General features: G+C 32.7%; 2 protein-coding genes across 2 annotated transcripts; both read left to right on the top strand.

Annotated features, from left to right (window-relative positions):
* The first annotated feature begins 761 nt into the window (after positions 1-761).
* On the top strand, positions 762-5953 carry LOC146896606 (uncharacterized). The gene is made up of 5 exons (XM_085734113.1): positions 762-974; positions 1200-1359; positions 3195-3297; positions 4198-4378; positions 5564-5953. Exons 2-5 carry the CDS (start codon positions 1243-1245, stop codon positions 5667-5669), a joined length of 507 nt encoding a protein of 168 aa, XP_085590239.1. The 5' UTR covers positions 762-974; positions 1200-1242; the 3' UTR covers positions 5670-5953.
* A 3421-nt stretch (positions 5954-9374) lies between these two features.
* LOC146896605 (uncharacterized) lies at positions 9375-14039 on the top strand. Its single transcript, XM_085734297.1, has 5 exons — positions 9375-9904; positions 11150-11310; positions 12062-12092; positions 12423-12525; positions 13632-14039. Exons 1-5 carry the CDS (start codon positions 9599-9601, stop codon positions 13754-13756), a joined length of 726 nt encoding a protein of 241 aa, XP_085590423.1. The 5' UTR covers positions 9375-9598; the 3' UTR covers positions 13757-14039.
* Positions 14040-18206: the final 4167 nt, after the last annotated feature.

Raw genomic sequence — 18206 nt, 5'->3', positions numbered from 1 at the left:
ATTAAGCGATGAATACATATATAAAATGACATATAAAGTTATTTTTAATGGATATTAAAATAAAATAAAATATCCTGACCAAAAAAAAAAAAATAATAAAATAAAAAGGAGCCACCTTTGTACTTTTTATCTTACCTATAAGATGGAAGATCCACACTTAGGTGAACAGATGTTCTTGTTTACAAATGGGTGGAATGAAAACATGTATGCGTGGATTTGATTGGGGTTTTCTCGCTTGTGAGATTGGGGATCGAGGTTGTTACGGTGGAAAAGACACCCCCTAAAAGTCGCACAAATAAAGTAATCAAACATGAAAAAATGTGTATTCACAGTCAACATGCTTTAAAACTATTTGTGTTTGACATTTTTGGTTTCATGACACCTTAAGTTAATGATCTTCTACAAAGAGTTTAAAGAGTCGTACATAATAATAATCGGTGAAAAACAATGTATAATAAAAATTTCGAATCATATTTTTCACCAATATGTTCATCAATTTTTAGGAAATTGGAAGAACATCATCAACAAAAAAATCACCTCCAATTAGAAAGAAAAAAACAAGAAAAGCCTTTAAAACATCTCTTTACTTGACCTAATAGAAAAAATTACGAAAATTTGATATTTTAAAAATATTAATCGAGACGAATTTAACAACATCTTATATGCTATATTTTGTTTTTATATATTAGTAGAAAAATAGAGTCGAAAGAATGTTACGAATAATGCAAATATTTTAAATAGGTCGAAGAACGTACGACGGAGGGAGTATCGTGGTTGATCAATGTTACTATCCATCTCTTCTTCTTTCTCTTCTCTTCTCCCTTTTCTCTTCTATCAGTAAAAAAACTTAGGAATATAAGAGAGGAATATAGCAATTTACAAATCCCTAAATTCGAGTCCCGCCTCTCTCACATGTTGCTCTAAGTTACCCGCCTCATCCATTTGGAGTTCGTCGACGCATCTGTCTGCAACAGGTAAACCATCGTTCTTCCCTCATATCACATATTGTCTTCAATCTATTACCAGAACCATTCTTTGTTGTCTCATTCAATTGAACTTCACTAGTGGTGTCTTATTATTATGTTGTCTATGCCCACAACTGAAAATTAGACATTTTTCCTTTCTTTCCTTCGGTTTGGTGCTTTTATTGATTTTCATTCCCCCTTTTTATTTGTTAACTTACAATTGTCTATTTTCAGTTATTCAATTAAAGCAAAGAGTTCAGGTTTCAATCATTGAATTATGAATAAAGGAAAAGTCTATAAGAAAAGATTGGAAACTTTTATTGAGGGTGATAAAATTACTGAGACTAGGGTTCAAGATGTGGATTGGCTTTGCTCACTTTCCGAATCTGAAATTGTAAGTCTCTTTTTCTCTTTTCTATCTTCATTAACATAATGATCGATCATGTATCATATTAACTCTTCATTATATTGAAAACGTGTCTGGTGCCCGGTGTCGAACACTTCTCCCGTGGTTGTCTGATACCAACACGCGTGATTACGTTTAATCAATTACTTTCGTATTTTCAAAATATTATCTATGTCAATGAGCTAGTGCGTGACCGGTGTACGTGTTTGTCTAAGTGCATGTCACATCATTGTTGGTTGTGGTATTCAACCGTGTTTAGATAAACAACTTATTTTGCAACTTATAGCATAAGTGCTTATCATATAAACGCCTATGAAATATGAATAAGCTGTTTCTATAACACATGATAAAATAAAGTGAAACTGTTCTTGTCTAATCTATAAGCTGCTTTCATAAATTATGTTGGATATCTTATTGAAAATAGCTTAGGAACATGTCATAAGCACACACACTAGATATTTTGTATTTGTGTCTCACTTTAAAATAAGCTACCCGGTTGAGCTTTAAAGCTTTTGGTAAAAAGTTTCATGATTTGAAATTTTGAACTATGCTAGAAAATTCATTAGTATGGTAGAAATCACATGATAAGATTAGAAATGACAATATTAGAGAGTTTGGGTAGCACCTTATAGTAGAGAAGATGGTGGAAAATAGTCTTAGGTGGTTTGGGCATTTAGAGAGAACAGAACACCTATAGATTTTGTAGTAAGGAGAGTAGATCAAATGGAGGTTAGTTAGATCAGTAGAGACAGAGGACGACGCAGAAAAACTAGAAGAGAAACTATTAGGAAAGATTTTGAAATTAATGAGTTGGACCGAAATATGGTTTATGATAGAATTTGATGGCGTAATTTGATCCATGTAGCCAACCCCACTTATTGGGAAAAGACTTGGTTGTTGTTGGTAGAAATCACATTTTTAACTCTTATAATAATTGTAATCTAGAAGTAATGAAGGGAACCTGTGGTTAAGTGCAGCATTAGTACCCTTGTTTATCCAATGTTCTACTGATAATTTTGTGAGCTACTTTCCTTAGGTATAAGGTTTTGTATGTTTTGTGAATATCAAGGTTTTTGTGATAATTTTGAGCTCCCATGTTCTACTGCAACCGCTATTTGGCAACCCTTTGTACTAAATTGCGTATCGCGGAACAATAGCGGGTTGTTCAAATTCCTCTATATTACAGCGCTATAGAGCTGATATAGCCGCTATTTGACGACACTAGTGAATATTGGATGTGTGTGCCCCTTCACCATGGAGCAATTTTTCTTTGCTCATTTTACTTGTGGCTTTAACTCGATGCAACAGTTTTATAGCAGCTTAGTATTTTTATGATCTTGCACTAGAGAAATGCCAATGATGTCATGGGATATAGATTTGCTGTTATATTTTGGGATAAAATTGCATATATGGATGGATTCTCTTTGGGGCTTATTGTTATTTCATGTTTTGAGGACAGAGTTACCACTGATAATACTCTGAGAGATTAGATAGTGCTGCATTTGTGAATATTTTTATGTTCTCTTTTGGTGTACTTTGTAGGAGATCTTATCATTGTCTTGATTTTCCTATTCTCTTCTCGTTTATAAAACTTTTTTTGCATCTATATGAAAGAAATCAATATGCAAGTAACTAGTTATTATAAATTGGTTTGGTAATAGTGTATGTGGGTTTGACCACGGTATATGCGCAAATGTGGACTGGAGTTGATCTGACCAGTCATTGCTAGTTTAGTTATGCATTTTTCTAATTTTTTGTTTTCATCTTGGTGTTTTTTCATGCAAGTTCTTATCTTTTGGTATTCACATTTGAAACTTTGGCAGGATATGCTGATTAGCTTGAAAATGTTGATAATTAAGCGGGCAGAATGGATAGGTTGTAAGAATTTGGCTAATAAATTCGACCTTAAGATGCTTAGAGCCATTGGTATGCTTTATGCTTTTGTTTAAAACTTATCTGTGTGACTGTTTAAAATTTCAAATGTACTCCCTCCGGCTCAAATTAGGTGTCCTCTTTTATAAACTTCTTTGTCTCAGATTATTTATCCCTTTTACAATACCAATACAACATTTATTATTCTTTTCCACTAACATACCCCTATTTGTTGCATTTCGATCATCTATAACTACTCCACTAACTATAATTAATAAGGGTTATTTAGTAAATGACACATATTTTACCATTGAAATCAACACTATTAATCATTTCCTTAGTACCCAAATCTCAAATGGGACACCTCATATGAGACGGGGGAGTATAATGGTATTTTGTTTGGTTATGCAATACGTGTCCAAATCTTGTGTTTCTATCTTGTTGGTTTTATCCATCTATTTTTTACGGTTGTCTTATATGATGTTAATTTTGAATCTTGATACGTTGAGTTCTACAAGTTTCAGTTTGAAAATGAACGAAGAAGAAAATCCCATGTACTTCAAGAATTGATTAAATTAATATTTCATAATGTTCTTTGGTTGTATCTTATGAAATCCTGGGTCTATCCTGGACTGTGTCGCAATATTTCGTAATCATTGAAGGTCTCTGGTCTATCCTGGACTGTGTTGTGTCCAGACCGAGTGACTATTGCATAAATACATTGAACTGCTGGAGTATGAAGGTCACAATTCATAACCTTCCTGATTTGTACTGCACAAATTGTGCATGCAATTTGAATTCTTGAGATTTAGAATTGAATTTAATGGAAACTCTTACTATCATGTGCATGGAAATAAATCCACTTGCATGTAGTAACTATTAGCTAGATAATATATGGTTATGGCTTAGTTTTAAATTGCTGAATCATCTAATCTTTCACTAACCTTTACGCAGCACTTGTTTTGATGGAAAATCTCAAAGCAGAGGTAAAAGACGCATCTCTTGTACCAGATATGGTGAAATCTACTGCTTTTTTAGATGTATGCAACCTACTGAACTGTAACAACGAGGTTTCTGCAACTATTGAAGAGCTAAGTACAAGTGTTGGTGCTGATATACAACCAATTCTCCAAGGGTATGTATACTAAGCTCTTTGATGTTTATGAGAATGCACTTAATAAAATTATATGACTCTGATATTGTATATTGTCTTATTGGTTGTCTGATTTAGGGCCCGTTTGTTATAGATTAAAATAAAAGTGATTTTGACCTAAAATAATTTAGAGATTATATTTTAGAGATTTTATGAAAAATCAGAATCTATTTTGCGTTTGTTTAACGTGATAAAAATCACTTTTTTAAAACAAATAATTTAGTTTGTTTGGATACAACTATATAAAAGCGATTTTTTGTTACAAAATTAGTTCAATCTTTTAAACCATATTTTCTCTCTCCTCTAAAAAAATCTATTTTTTGAGAAGTTGTTCTTAACAGCTTCTCATTTGAAGCTGTTTTTAGATTTTTTTTAGATTCTGATTTTTTTTTAAAAGCTGTAACAAACGGATGCAAAAATCTTAAAAGTGATTATTTTATTAAAAAAAGTGATTTTTCTCTCAATAAAGCTATAACAAACGGGCTCTTAATGTGCAAATTATTGTCCATGGATATATCTATGGAGTATGGTGCTGAGAGCTAGAGCTATATTACCAATATGGATATCGAGAATATGATCCATCTTTTCGTGGAGAAGAAGTGAAAGATGTAACCACTTGAATTTAGCTATCAATTAATGCATTGAAATTTCCACTAGAAGTTTAGAACCATATAAAAAGAAGAGACCAAAGCAAACAAGTCTTTCAGTTTATTAGCACGATCTTGCCTTAGAATTGTCTCCTGAAAGCATGACTACAAGAGTATGTTGCATATTTATTTGTCACTTGATGCATCTTTCCCTCCTCTTGCCATCCATCTTTTCTGTTCCTTTCCACTCTCACTGCTGATACCCCCTTGTTTGCTTTGAAACTAAGAACTGATTATGTGAAAATAGTTCCTTAGTGACCGAAAAAACGTCAAGAAATGCTTACCGTAATCTATAGTTGGTGTGAATATTGTCAATCTATAATAAAGTAATAAACAATAGTTATTTCGTGCTTTTATATATAATACTAAATGTTGCTATTCTCTGCTCATGTCACTATAAACATTAACATCAATTGGGGACAGAGTAAGGGAAAGGGATACGCATTGAAAAATAGCTTCTGCATGATCATCACGCTCAATGCCAATTATGCTTTTTATTTTAATAATTTTTTTTATACAGCTCCTCCTTATACAGTTCACCCTCTCCCAAACGAAAGAAGCAAAAAGTTGCTGGTCGCAGCGCAAGTTTAAAATTATTCTCTTCAAGGAAGAGTCTAAATTTGTAGCCCATCCTCCTTACTGAAGTGCCTATATTTTTGCTGCAGAAACACTGATTTTCTGTGACCTTATTGGCTAATATACACATGTAGTATTTTTTAAATTTTCTAAATTTTTTTGTTGCTATTTGCATCACACAAGTAGTTTCAGCAAATATGTTGGTTGAGTTTAGTTACTTCCTATATCAATGGACATTCATTTATAGTGTTTGAAACAACCTGATATTGACATCTATCAAATTGTCTTAGTAAGATCTGTTATTCTTATTGAAGGGTATACAAACTTTAGATAACTAGTGTCTATGCATGGGAGTGATTATGTTGTTTGAGATTTCGAATGCTCTGTTTCCGTACGTTTCATGCCTCATTTTGGGAAGCAAAAAGTTTGTTTTTAAGATATGATTTCCTTCTTCATTAAGTAAAATTATAGTAGCTATTTTTTATAGCTTATAATCCCTACTGTAGTGGGAAAGCGAAAGTGAGAAGTGAGAAAGCAATGAAAGTGCGAAAAGAAATTAATATATAAGAAATGAAGTGAATTTGGTGTGTTATTTGGTAAGAGAAATAAAAAAGAAATGAAGAAAAAAGAATAGTTGGTTATTTTTCAAAGTTCTAAATTAGATTAATTTAATTTGATTATTAATTGTTTTATTTGTGTATCCACTTCTGTTGTAGAAAAGGAGTGCAGTTTTATTCTAATATTTTGGTGAATAGTAGAGTTTAATCTATGCCATAGTTAAGTCACAGCTTACATTTTGAAGCTTCAACGAAATCAAAGTGTCTCTATAGATTCGATAACCTTAATTGTGATTCTAAACATGTACAATCTTTGCGTTGTTGAGTTGTGACAAATGCTAGTGTTTCCAAAAATTGATTAAGATTACTATAAACAAAATGCATAAGGCGATAGGATCGATGCATGGACCAAGCTTGGCGATGATTAGAAAATTGTTCTTTAGACACATGGATTGTTCTTAGGCATCTCAAAATGATCATTTTACTCTCAACATCAGATAATTATCATTCGTTGGTGAATGACAGTTAATTGTTGTTCTAGACCTTATATAATAGGAACTCAAAACGCATCTTTATTAGAACCGGTAGTTAACTGTCATTTCAACGATCGTTAAGCGGGATCTCTTGCATCATTTGATCACCTGGTCAACCGAGATAGAGACCCAAATATTTATACTTGTGTCAAGCCATTTTAATAACTAAATACTCCCTCTGTCTCACAATAATTGTCTTTTTACCATTTTTTCTTTTTCTCAAAATAATTGTCACTTTAGAATACCAATGCAACATTTATTACTTTTTTCCATTATTATACCCTTATTTATTGAATTTTAAACAACTTAACTACTCCACTAACTACAATTAATAAGGGTATTTTAGTAAATGGCATTAATTTTACCATTGAAATCAACACAATTAATCATTTCCTTAATAATCGTGCACAAACCTTAAACGACTATAATTTTGAGACGGAGGGAGTAACCAATTTGAAATTGAAACTAAAAGAATATTTATTACTTTATGATTAAACCACTCAAAACACCGGATTCAATTGGTTGTCTCCACATTACTTGACAAAGAATAAAAAGCATCATTTCGTAGTTTCTATGATACATCTAATCGTGCCCCACCATTAAAATTCGGATGCCTCTTAGAGCATCCACATCCATACCACCCATATGGGTGGTATAAATGGGTCCCACCGAATACATTATATTATCTCACGCTTCCCTATTATTTAAACCACTCAACTACATTTTCTAAATATCCATATTACTCTCCAAAACTTTAAAATGGGTCCCACAAAACTTTACAATATACATCACAAATATATTTTATATTAATATATAGCACCATTTGAGGTGATAATTAATTTTATATTAGTTTATAAACTCAGCAAAGAACAAAGCTACGGTAGTAATGCATTGCTACGGTTTCCTTAATATGCCATTGCCAAAAAACCAAATATCCTTACCACTCGACACAATAGCTTTGGGAAAAGTGATACCATGGCAAGAATCAACCGATAATGGTGCTCTTAGTGCCCATTTCAATTTTTACACTGCGGCAAGAACGTGTGGGCACTTACCGATTACCAAGAATGTTCCATAAAATAATAGTAGAAGATAATGAATAAACATAACCGACACGGAAGGAGAAGAAAAATTTGGGAGATTTATCATATTTAACGGGGTTTGCTTAAAAGATGAATATTGATCCTTTGCAGACAAAGAAACCGAGTCGAAAACTCCACGAAGTGCTTTTATAGTGGGATGGATGGTCGGGTGGTCAAAATTTTGCAAGAGATTTGTGAGAGTTAACTTAAAATCAGATTCTGCAGAAGCAACGTGCCACGATGGAGAAGCAACGTGCCACGATGGTTGAAGAATTTCGTGAGGCAAGTCACTGGATTTTTCGTGCCACGATGGGGTCGCAACGTGGCACGATGGTGTGCCGGCGAATAACGTAAACGTATTTTTCGGTGCAGATTTGTTCCAATTTTTAAGCAAAACTTTTACTATAAATATAGACCTTGTATCGACTATTTTAAGAGAGATAGAAGGGCTGAAACAAGGGTTTAGAAAGGCAACAACAAAACTAGGGTTTGTATAGAGTTTGTCTCTTGGCAACAAAACTAGGTTTTGTGGGTTGATTCACCTTGGGAAACACTATTAGGATTGAGTCTCTTGGTTACGGGAAGAGGTGGGATTTGGGTAGAATTAGGCGGGAGACTTATTCTTGTAATCCATCTCTTTGTAACGCTACTCATCATATAGTGGAACGGAGGGCTGCTCTCTCCCCGTACTAGGTCAATTTGGACCGAACTCGGGTCAACAAATTCTTTGTGTTCTCTCTTCCTTTTCTTTCGCCGTTGTTTTCTACTTTTGGCTTGTGTTAATTGTTCCATACACTTTGATTTTGGTTGCTTAATTATCTCTTGCTCCACACATCAAGTTGTTATTGGTGTGAGTTTTCTCATCGAATCCTCAACAAGATTTCAATGGTAGTTAACTACCGTTAGTACGACATTTAAACACGAATGTGTTGTTTGTTTTATATGACAGTCCGAAATGAAAATTAACTATTGTTCATCAACGAACAACTATAAACTTCGTTTGGGGGCGTAATGTTCATTTTGGGGTGTCATAGTACAAATCATAGATTTTTAAAGATCAATTTTCCAAAAAATAATGTTTGTCCATGAACTTTGTTGACTTGATCACTTTTAATAAGGTCTTTCATCTCAACTATACTTTTTCCATTCATAATACTCGAATCCAAGATCTTACTTAAAAAAATTTAGTTCAATTTTACTTGTAGTGATGTAATATTCTTGATTTGATAATTTTTATCGATTAGTGTTTTTTTAAATAATTTTTTATGAGATTAGTTAATATTAAAAAGATACTCCCTCGATCTTAAAATAACGGCATAGTTGACCAATTCACAAACATTAAAAAAAAAGTATAATATTGTTGAATTTGTTTCGATGAATATTTTTTATAATTTCAAAAAATTTGCTAAAGATATCAAAGACTTAAGATGTGCATTTATGATTTTATATTTAAAGATTAAACTTTTTTGTGTAAACTATTTATACAAAAAGGACGGAAGAAATATATACTTTTACCATAATACAAATGCAAAATAGAGAATTTAATTTCTCTAAAAATAAAAAGTAGAACATATTTTTTGAGAGAGAGATAAAAAGTAGAACATTTAATTGATAGTGATGCAAATAATACTAGTCACCACCACTAATCATGACGCTAATGCGAAAATCGTTAGAGACCAAATTAGCCATGAAATGAAATTGAAAATCTCTCCAGAGTTGTTATCTTCTTCTTAAACCCTAAACCTCAAAATCATCATAAGCAACACATTTGAATCATCACTGATCCAATTCCATTCAAATCCAATCCATGCTATCTCTCACCAAACGCCTCCCCTCTCTCACCCCCTTTCTTTCTCGCACCTCCCATCAACTCCGCTCTCCTCAACCCGCCGCCCCCCACTCCAGACGCCGCCCCAAGTCTACACCTCTTCCGCTTAAAAAAGCGGAGGAAAGATCAGAATGGTGGATAGTCGACGGTGAAATGCACGAAATCGGTGATCACGTGCCGCCACGTGAACGGTTCGTGATTCCTCGTGAGAATATCCCTAACAAACGACGTAAACAGTTGAGAGAACAGTTCATGCGTAGAACTCGCCTCGTTCTTAAGGAATCTGTTAGTCTCTCTTCTCTTCTCTTCTCTTACCTTAGATTTTTTTCGTTTTCTATTTTTTCTGTTTTGTGAGAAATTTGAGTAAATGAATATAATTATTTTGTTGCTCAGATTAGTTGATAATTCAGGATTAATTTGATAGCCAAAATATATAAATATAAATCACTGACATTGACAAGTCGAGACCCGTAGTAATTTGAGAAAATGACATAATTGAATGTAGTCACGTATGTTGTGTGTTAGACACTGGACAGGCGTCGATTAGAAGTGTTGGGGCTGCAGCAGTCAAAATGTATTTTAAGATTTAGGGCTTGTTTGGATTGACTTGTTTGAGCTTATTTATTGACATAAGCACTTGTGAGGTTTTTTGAGAGAGTTTGTGAAAGTAACTTACATGGCATAATATGTTTTCAGCTTCAGGATAGCTTATGAAAACAGGTTATAGCTTGTATGAAACAAGATTGACTTTAATAGTGTATACATAAGCACTTATATAAAGGAAAACTTATTTAAGTTGTTTATCCAAACATGACATTATTTAATTTAGCCTAGTTTCTGATGTTCTAGAGTAGTATGAAGACAGGGTATCTTTTTAAGGACTAATTTGATAAATTTGAGAAGCTTTAGTACAACAACAACAACAATGACCAAGCCTTGTTCCACTAAATTGGGGTCGATTACATTGGTCAAATGACGGCATATCAAAGTAGCAATAATAAAAATAAGGTTATATTGTATGTTTGATCCATTATGTTTATTTTAAGTTTCAAGTTGGTCCCCTAAGTTTAAAAATTTTCAACTTGGTTCTTACGTTACTGATGTCAGAATACGCTCTCCTTTCTGTCAAATTTTAAGTTAACTCTATCTTGTTATGTGGTATTTGATATTGTTTAATCTATGCTGTATTTTCACCGTAGTAGTAAGTTTGTGTTGATTTAAATTTATTTATCTATGGCTTGAGACTATCTTTATAACTAGATCAAAGGAATAACATGGCAAAGGCACATATTGATATAATAATCTGCCAATGTCTTTTAATATTATGTTCCTAACTTTCATGATTAAGTGGTGATTTTCTTTTGTAATGTGAATGAGAAATGTGATGGGCCTGTTCATGATTATGCCATATTGACTTGTTTGTGTTGGAAAAAGATGTTGTCAATTAGTGATAAGTATTTTTAGTTTTTTACATATGTCTGTTAATTGAATCCTAGTTATTGTCCTAAAATGCGCATATTGTATTGAAAGGAACATGATCCTTGGTGCAAAAGGTATATGGAATTATATAATGAACTTCGAGAAAATTGGGAGAGACTTTATTGGGACGAGGGTTTCTCTAACAAACTTGCTCGGGATCATGCGAACTATGAGTCTGCTGAAGATGATGATGAAGATTTCTCTCCTTACAGGTTTGCCTCCGTCGTTTTTCTCCTTTCCTGCATTGTTCATAATTGCTTTCTTGGAAGAATATAAATCGTTCTTAATGTCATGTGCATGAGCTTGTCGCTTGACTGCATTTGAGATTTTCATGCCAAAGAAAGGAACTGAGTCACAATTATACTTTCAATATTTTGAAGAGCTTTTTTTTATCATCTCTGTACTCCCTTGGTGCTGGATTTTCTGTTCGAAATTTTGTGCATGTGTAAATTATTAAATTTTGATTTAACAGCATTGCATTGTTTTTGCTGGTTAATCAGATAAATAGTTTAAATTTCTTCAGTCATTAAGGCTTTGTTTGCGAGTTTGGAGGGGAAGGGAGGGGAAGGCTTGGGAAAAAAGGAATGAACAAGTGGAAGAAATAGAGGAAAATTGGAGGGGAGGGCTTTTCTTTATAATACTAAACCCTTCTCTTTTGAGGGAACTAAAAAATTGCATTGGAGGAGGGTTTTGGGGGGTTTTGGAGGGTTTATATGAATTCTTCAAATTTAATTTATGTTGTTATATTATTTTTAAAATTAAAAATATAGTAATCATATGCATTAATTTATCATTCTCTAAAAAACTACTCTTTTAAAAAATTTAAAAGATTTCACCATTTTCCCTCATATTTTCCACCCCTCAAAGCCTTCCCTTCCCCTCCTATCGAAACTCGCAAACAAAGCCTAAGTGATAGGGGGTCATGGATATGGTGTCTAATCTTGGTATTTCATGGCATTTCAGGAATAGAAGACCCCAGATGGAATATAACAAGGTATGGTTGAATATACTTTGATAATGACTAGTACAGCAGTTTGCTAATGATATTGTTTGATATGTGAGTTGCGCAGAATAAATTGCAGTAAGAAATTATGCTTACTGTTGTATTTTTAATTAATTTAAGAAGGTTTATCATCTTTGAGAGGTGATGGATGGGAAAGGAACGATATTCAGTGTGTAATTTATTATTGTTATTAGTTGGCATCTGGGCCCACTTTGAATCTGTTTGTATAAGACAAACGTAATCTTTAAGATCAGAAATTTTCTTTACTTTCTTTTTCTTCCTGTGTTGTACTTTCTGTCTGATGATTGTATTGTAATGCAGGACCTGAATTTTGTTAGAGACAGAAAATCCGATACTTTCGAGAAAGTTAACATCATTCGCGATAAATTTGAGTATGACAGAGAGAGAAGAATGAGGGAGAAAGGTTAGTTAAGATTCTAGCTATTTACGCTCATTCTCATACTGCATCACAAATTTTATAATCCCTGAATTCAACCCATTTAAATGGACATTTTTGTTGAATGTTTTAAAATGGGCGACACACTTTGTTATTATAGCAGTGGTACTGTTGGTGCCCTCATCGTGGTGATGAGCAGATACAGTTTTTCCTGAGCTTTTGATGTTAGACATGCAGACTGACAAATCAAGTTAGCCTAAGTTGAATCAATTATAAATATCTCAAACAGCTTGGCTTCTCTTGATCAGAGAGTAGATACCTTTAGGCCTTTGGTTAATGGTTGATTTGTGTTTAGTCTAGCTGTAGACTGTAGTGTTGAGAGAAGCTTGGCAATTTGAGAATAGTCTTTATGAATATGTTCAAATCTGTCTTTCATACTATTCCAATTTCAAATTTTCAATCTCACTTTTGAAGGCCAAAAGTAATCTTCCATGAATTCGTTTTTCTGAAAATAATCTGGTCATTTTCTTTGATTACGTACTGAAGGAGCAATTTAAGTCTACTACAATATCTATTGCAGTTTTTTGTCATGTTATTGTATGGTATCAATGTCAAAACATAGTGAGCCTTTTAATGGTGCAGATCCTAGAGAGGAAATGGTACCTCTGGATTGGTGATCCTAGAAAGCTAATGGTATGTTTGGATTGGTGGTATAGGGTAGAATGGATGGGAATGAGATGGAATTGGATAACATCTCTTTCGTAAAATTTAACTAACCTATATTATTACATTCCACCCTACACCACCAATCCAAACATACGGTCTTCAAAAAAAGATTAATAGAGAGACACTTGGTAATCAATGAAGAGTTTTTTTTTCTTTTTCTTTTTTCATATCACTTATTTTATGATGCGAGAAATGACTATGCCACCAATCCAAACATTTAGTCTTCAAAATTTTAATAGAGGCGCTTGGAATAAATGAAGAGTTTTTTTTTTCCCTGTCACTTATTGTACGTTGCTTATTCTTATCACTTATTGTTTGCTGCGAGAAATGACTATATGATTCAAGAACATTGTGTATTGTTTACAATTTTGTTTAGTGGGTTAAAGTCAATCAATTTTTCATTGCAGCATTTGCTCCCATGCATGGAGGATCTGTTGCTGATTCTCATGATTCAGAAGGCTGGAACCAACCACTAAATACAGATCGATATTTTAGCCAAACAGAAAGGTATCAAAAGGACAATAATATGTGAGCCATGCCTGCTATCACACGAGGTGGGACAGTTTTCCTTCTCACTTAACATTTTTGCTTCAATATAGCAGTATTTTCTAAAAATATGTTGACAGAGAGATTGTCTGGATGTTTTTGATTTAACGCCCCCTTCAGTAACGAATTGTTGAAGGTGAAATTGTGTTTTGTAATAGAAACATGATAATGTATTAAAGCACTTGTGACATGTGAGAATGTAAAGAAAATTGTAAGTAACATGATACTGATGAGAAATTGTAACTGAAAAACTCATTTTACCTGCAGTATGTAGATAGAGTATCTTTTTTTGCTTCCTTATGCTAACCAATAGAACGCAAGCACATGCACATGAATACAACATGCTTTTTCAAAGTCAGTCGAGGTTGTTATTTTCAACTTTTAAATGAGATTATGTGATTAAATATCATTATCATCAATAAATATAATTTGTGAACTTCTGTTTATGAATTATTCTGTATAGAGTATTGAATTTTTTTTTGATTGATTGTGTCTGAGCATGTTCTCGATTCTCATGCCATAATTAGCCTATTTATAATCCTAAGTTTCAAGAGTCAAATTTGCAACATTTATATCGAAAAAAAGAGTAAATTCTGCAACATTCGTAGTAACTTTTAAAGGTCTTGGTATGGTCGATTTTTTGAATGTCAAAAGGCATTAACAAATGATCTAAGAGCATCGTTTACGAGTGAAAAATAAATTTTTTTGATAAATAATTAACTTCAGTATTATTAGTCTATTATATTTTCCATATAAAAAAATTATATATTGATTATATTTCTCGTGTGGTTGCCTACTTGGTAACAAAGATATTCTTCGTTAGTCATTTTATAAGAGTCTTGCGTTTATTTCGAATGTTTCAAAATTATGAAAGTATGATTAAATTATTAATAAATTGATACAATAAAAACAACAAATTAAAATAAAATGAAAAACTATGCTAATACCTCTAAGTATTAAGTATGTGTTTGGTTCTTCCACGATGAGAGTTGTTTTGAATTAATGGGTTTTGTATAATTGGTTTTAACTAAATTTAAATTTAAATGTAACATAGTTTCTGTTTGGATATGTTCGGAGATTAATTAATATGTTATGTGAATTTACAAATAATTCATGTTTATATATAAGTGAATTGAACAATAAATTCACGATTAAAATCAAATTTAGAAGTTAAAAGCTATAAATTTTAACTTCGAATAGAATCAATTCAATAAGCAAAACCAATTAAACTTTAAATATCAAAACATGTCAAAACCAGTTTTATTCCTCTAGAATCAATTTTTCACCGTTCCAAAATTACTGAACATACACCAAGTCAACTTAATTATAATAATAATTTACGGAACTATTCTCCGTATTTTGGCTGGGTGTGTCAATCACTCTCAAAGCTCTTAGTTATTCTCTTATGCTTTGTACTTTTGTGTGTGTCTAGCTATAAGACTATAAGCCAATACCCTCATTCCTTTTTCGTTAATTATACACGAGTTTAGGAGACTTTGAAAACATGACTAGTTTCTACTTTCAATGGCTAGCTTACAACCGGAATAGTCTGAAATTCTACTTCCTTAAACTGTGCATTGTTGACCTCATACGCCCCACTATAACTTTAGTAGATGTAGCCTTTTCAAAGTAAGCTATTTATACTTTACGAAAAAAAGAAGTCATTTACTCCTGTTAATCAAGTGAATTAAACAAACGAGTTGGGCAATACTTCACGTAAAAATTTAGACATTGAGTTTACGAATAATCTCATTTATATGTTGTTCAATTTTAATTTTTCTGTATAATATGAGATTTTAACTCATATTTGACATATTTCAATACTTATGCCACATCCCGACAATTTAAACATATGTTTCTTTTAGTTTGGATAGACGCCAAAACTTTTAGCATCATGTCAAACGCCAATCTAAACACTTTCTAAAACTAATATGGATTCAACGTTTTTTACCTATAAACCCTATGATACTACTCTAAACTCAAAAATCTCACATCTTTTGATGCATATTAGCTTGATCGTCAAATTGTTTGCAAGTACAAGACCTTTTACACGAAATCTCTAGGCAACCTTCTTGTCAAGGATCTTTTATTAACATCAAGTTTGTTATTACCGGATAAATGGATAAATAGTCACTTCAACAATTTCTTTGTCCTCAAAGCCGCTAAATTTCCCAAAATTAGTCACTTCATGGTACAGATCTTTGATTTTACTTTCAAAACTCCGGCCATCGATCTAGATTAATCCGAGTCAATTAGGATTAATATAAACAATTTATGGAGTAAAAAAATGTAGAGTTTACCTAAAAATAAAAATACGGTAATTTGATTGATGGTCGTTGGGGAATATTGTTTAGGTGAGGGTACACTACAGAGTTACTACGTCGTCAACCCACAGAGAGACGTAGACGGGGTCACATGGAAATGGCACAAAGCACTAAGACACATATGGTTAAGCGTGTGACTTGTGATGCAAATAAAGTTAAACCTATCTCATCACGAGCAGAAAGCGATTGGTAAATATGGGCATCGAGCTTGGAGTTCCCCAAGAAAGAAGCAACCAACTTTGTCCCTTTTCTCATTTTGCATTGATATTCACGTTTTTGTTTCTTCATTTCGGCGACATATTAGGCCAAAGTTCGACCGTTACACGGATTATTGACCCCTCCTCCATTCAACTACTCCCTCCGTTTCAAAATGAGTGTCGCTTTAACCAAAAAAATTTGTTTCAAAATGAGTGTCGCTTTACATTTCCAATACAACTTTAATTTTTTTCTTCCAACTTTACCCTCTCCAACTTTTCTCTCACACAATTTTCAATGCAACTTTAATTTTGTCTTTTTCTTATAAAGTAAGGGCGAGTTTAGTAAAAGCGTTATATCCAATGATTATTTCATTCTATTTCTTAATACGTGTGCCAAAGCCTAAAGCGACACTCATTTTGAAACGGAGGGAGTAAAACAAAAGTAATTCATCGGTTCAAGCGAGTAGTACTAGTAGTAGTACAAGTACTACTATTGTTTAATGCAAAATAAAAGTCATTAGAGAGAACTTATTCACTTATTTAATGTTTAATTAATACTAGCACTCCTGCTCCAAGCCTCCAATATAATAAGACTTGATGCATACTCCCTCCGTCCCAATTTAATTGACCTACTTTGGTTTTTCACACAGATTAAGAAAAGTGTATAAATAAAGGGGAAAGTGGAATATATTGTATTGGGAATGATAAAAGTAGTATTATTTAGTGTTATATTGTATTGGGAATGATGAAAGTTGTATTGAAAATTGAAATGGGTCGATTATTTTGGGACACTTTTTTTTAGAAAATGGGTCGGTTATTCGGGACGGAGGGAGTACTATCTAAATCTTCCGACCGATGTTAGTTTCTTTCTTAGAGAGAGCATATATATGTTGACATTCAATTATGACTTGATTCATACATATTAACCTCATTCAATTACAAAGTAGCTTGCACAACCAGCTTATCCAAAGTGTTGACATTGAAGCATAATATTTCATTAAGGGAAATGCTAACATATTATTTGCTATTTAGGTACATGTTAATATACTAAAAATATCAATTATGTACTAGAAATTGTGTTAATTTATTTTTTTAAATTTTCAAAATTAATTTTTCTTTAATTCTTACTATTTGTATTTGTAGAATCCTTAACATATGTATAAATACATGCGTTAACATGATCCTTTCATTAAACTAATATGGGAAAAGAGTCAAACTTAGAAAATCACAAATATAATTTAATATTAGCATTCTCCTTATTAGTAATACTAATGGTACAAACTGAATTTAACATCAATCCAAGAAAATCCCAAATTTAAACAAGCTAATAGCCGGTTTGCTTCAACGATTTTTCAACCCACATTTCTATAAAACCACGGCAGCAACCCATGCTAACCCAAAAGCTTCAATTGTTAGCTTTTAAAAATCACGACAGTTTTGCTTTGGAAATTCCCCAAATGTGCTTTTGTGCTTGCAAACTCCAACCTAAATAAGCACTTAGAGGCTTAGACCTAGAGATAAAGTAGATAAATCACAAAGTTAATTGCAAATGTAGTACGTAGATAAAGATGAAAATGTGATATTTGTGATCGTGAGTTTAACTTAGTTGATAAGAATAATGCATATACAAGAATCCGCAGTATTCGAACGCCAAAAAAAATGAAAATGTGAAATTTGAAAAAGAGAACATACATTCTCCGCACCCCAATATCGATGTTTAACTCAAAGTACTTTCCTTTTCAACCCTACTCTCTATCTATATAGTCTTTCAGCTTTTCTCATACCTTACCTCTTTGTTCCTCTGTCTCCTACTCTGTTACTTCGTTATCTTTTTTACCATTTTACCTTATTTCCTTTTTCATCATCTCCACTCCATACCCCCTTTCTTTTTCAACCCTTTATCATTCATTTACTC

The sequence above is a fragment of the Medicago sativa genome, chromosome 8 (assembly GCF_051527215.1).
Source record: "Medicago sativa cultivar Bolivia chromosome 8, Bolivia_mono, whole genome shotgun sequence".
In the NCBI taxonomy this organism is placed as follows: Eukaryota; Viridiplantae; Streptophyta; class Magnoliopsida; order Fabales; family Fabaceae; genus Medicago; species Medicago sativa.
The sequence above is the reverse complement of the archived record's forward strand: the minus strand, read 5'-3'. Positions and strand labels throughout refer to the sequence as shown.

Coding starts and splice junctions, on each gene's coding strand:
- LOC146896606 (XM_085734113.1), top strand. CDS start 1,243: ATGAATAAAGGAAAAGTCTATAAGAAAAGATTGGAAACTTTTATTGAG. Junction 1,360..3,194: donor CACTTTCCGAATCTGAAATT/GTAAGTCTCTTT, acceptor AAACTTTGGCAG/GATATGCTGATTAGCTTGAA. Junction 4,379..5,563: donor ATACAACCAATTCTCCAAGG/GTATGTATACTA, acceptor TTTTTTATACAG/CTCCTCCTTATACAGTTCAC.
- LOC146896605 (XM_085734297.1), top strand. CDS start 9,599: ATGCTATCTCTCACCAAACGCCTCCCCTCTCTCACCCCCTTTCTTTCT. Junction 12,093..12,422: donor CCCAGATGGAATATAACAAG/GTATGGTTGAAT, acceptor ATTGTAATGCAG/GACCTGAATTTTGTTAGAGA. Junction 12,526..13,631: donor GAGAAGAATGAGGGAGAAAG/GTTAGTTAAGAT, acceptor TTTTCATTGCAG/CATTTGCTCCCATGCATGGA.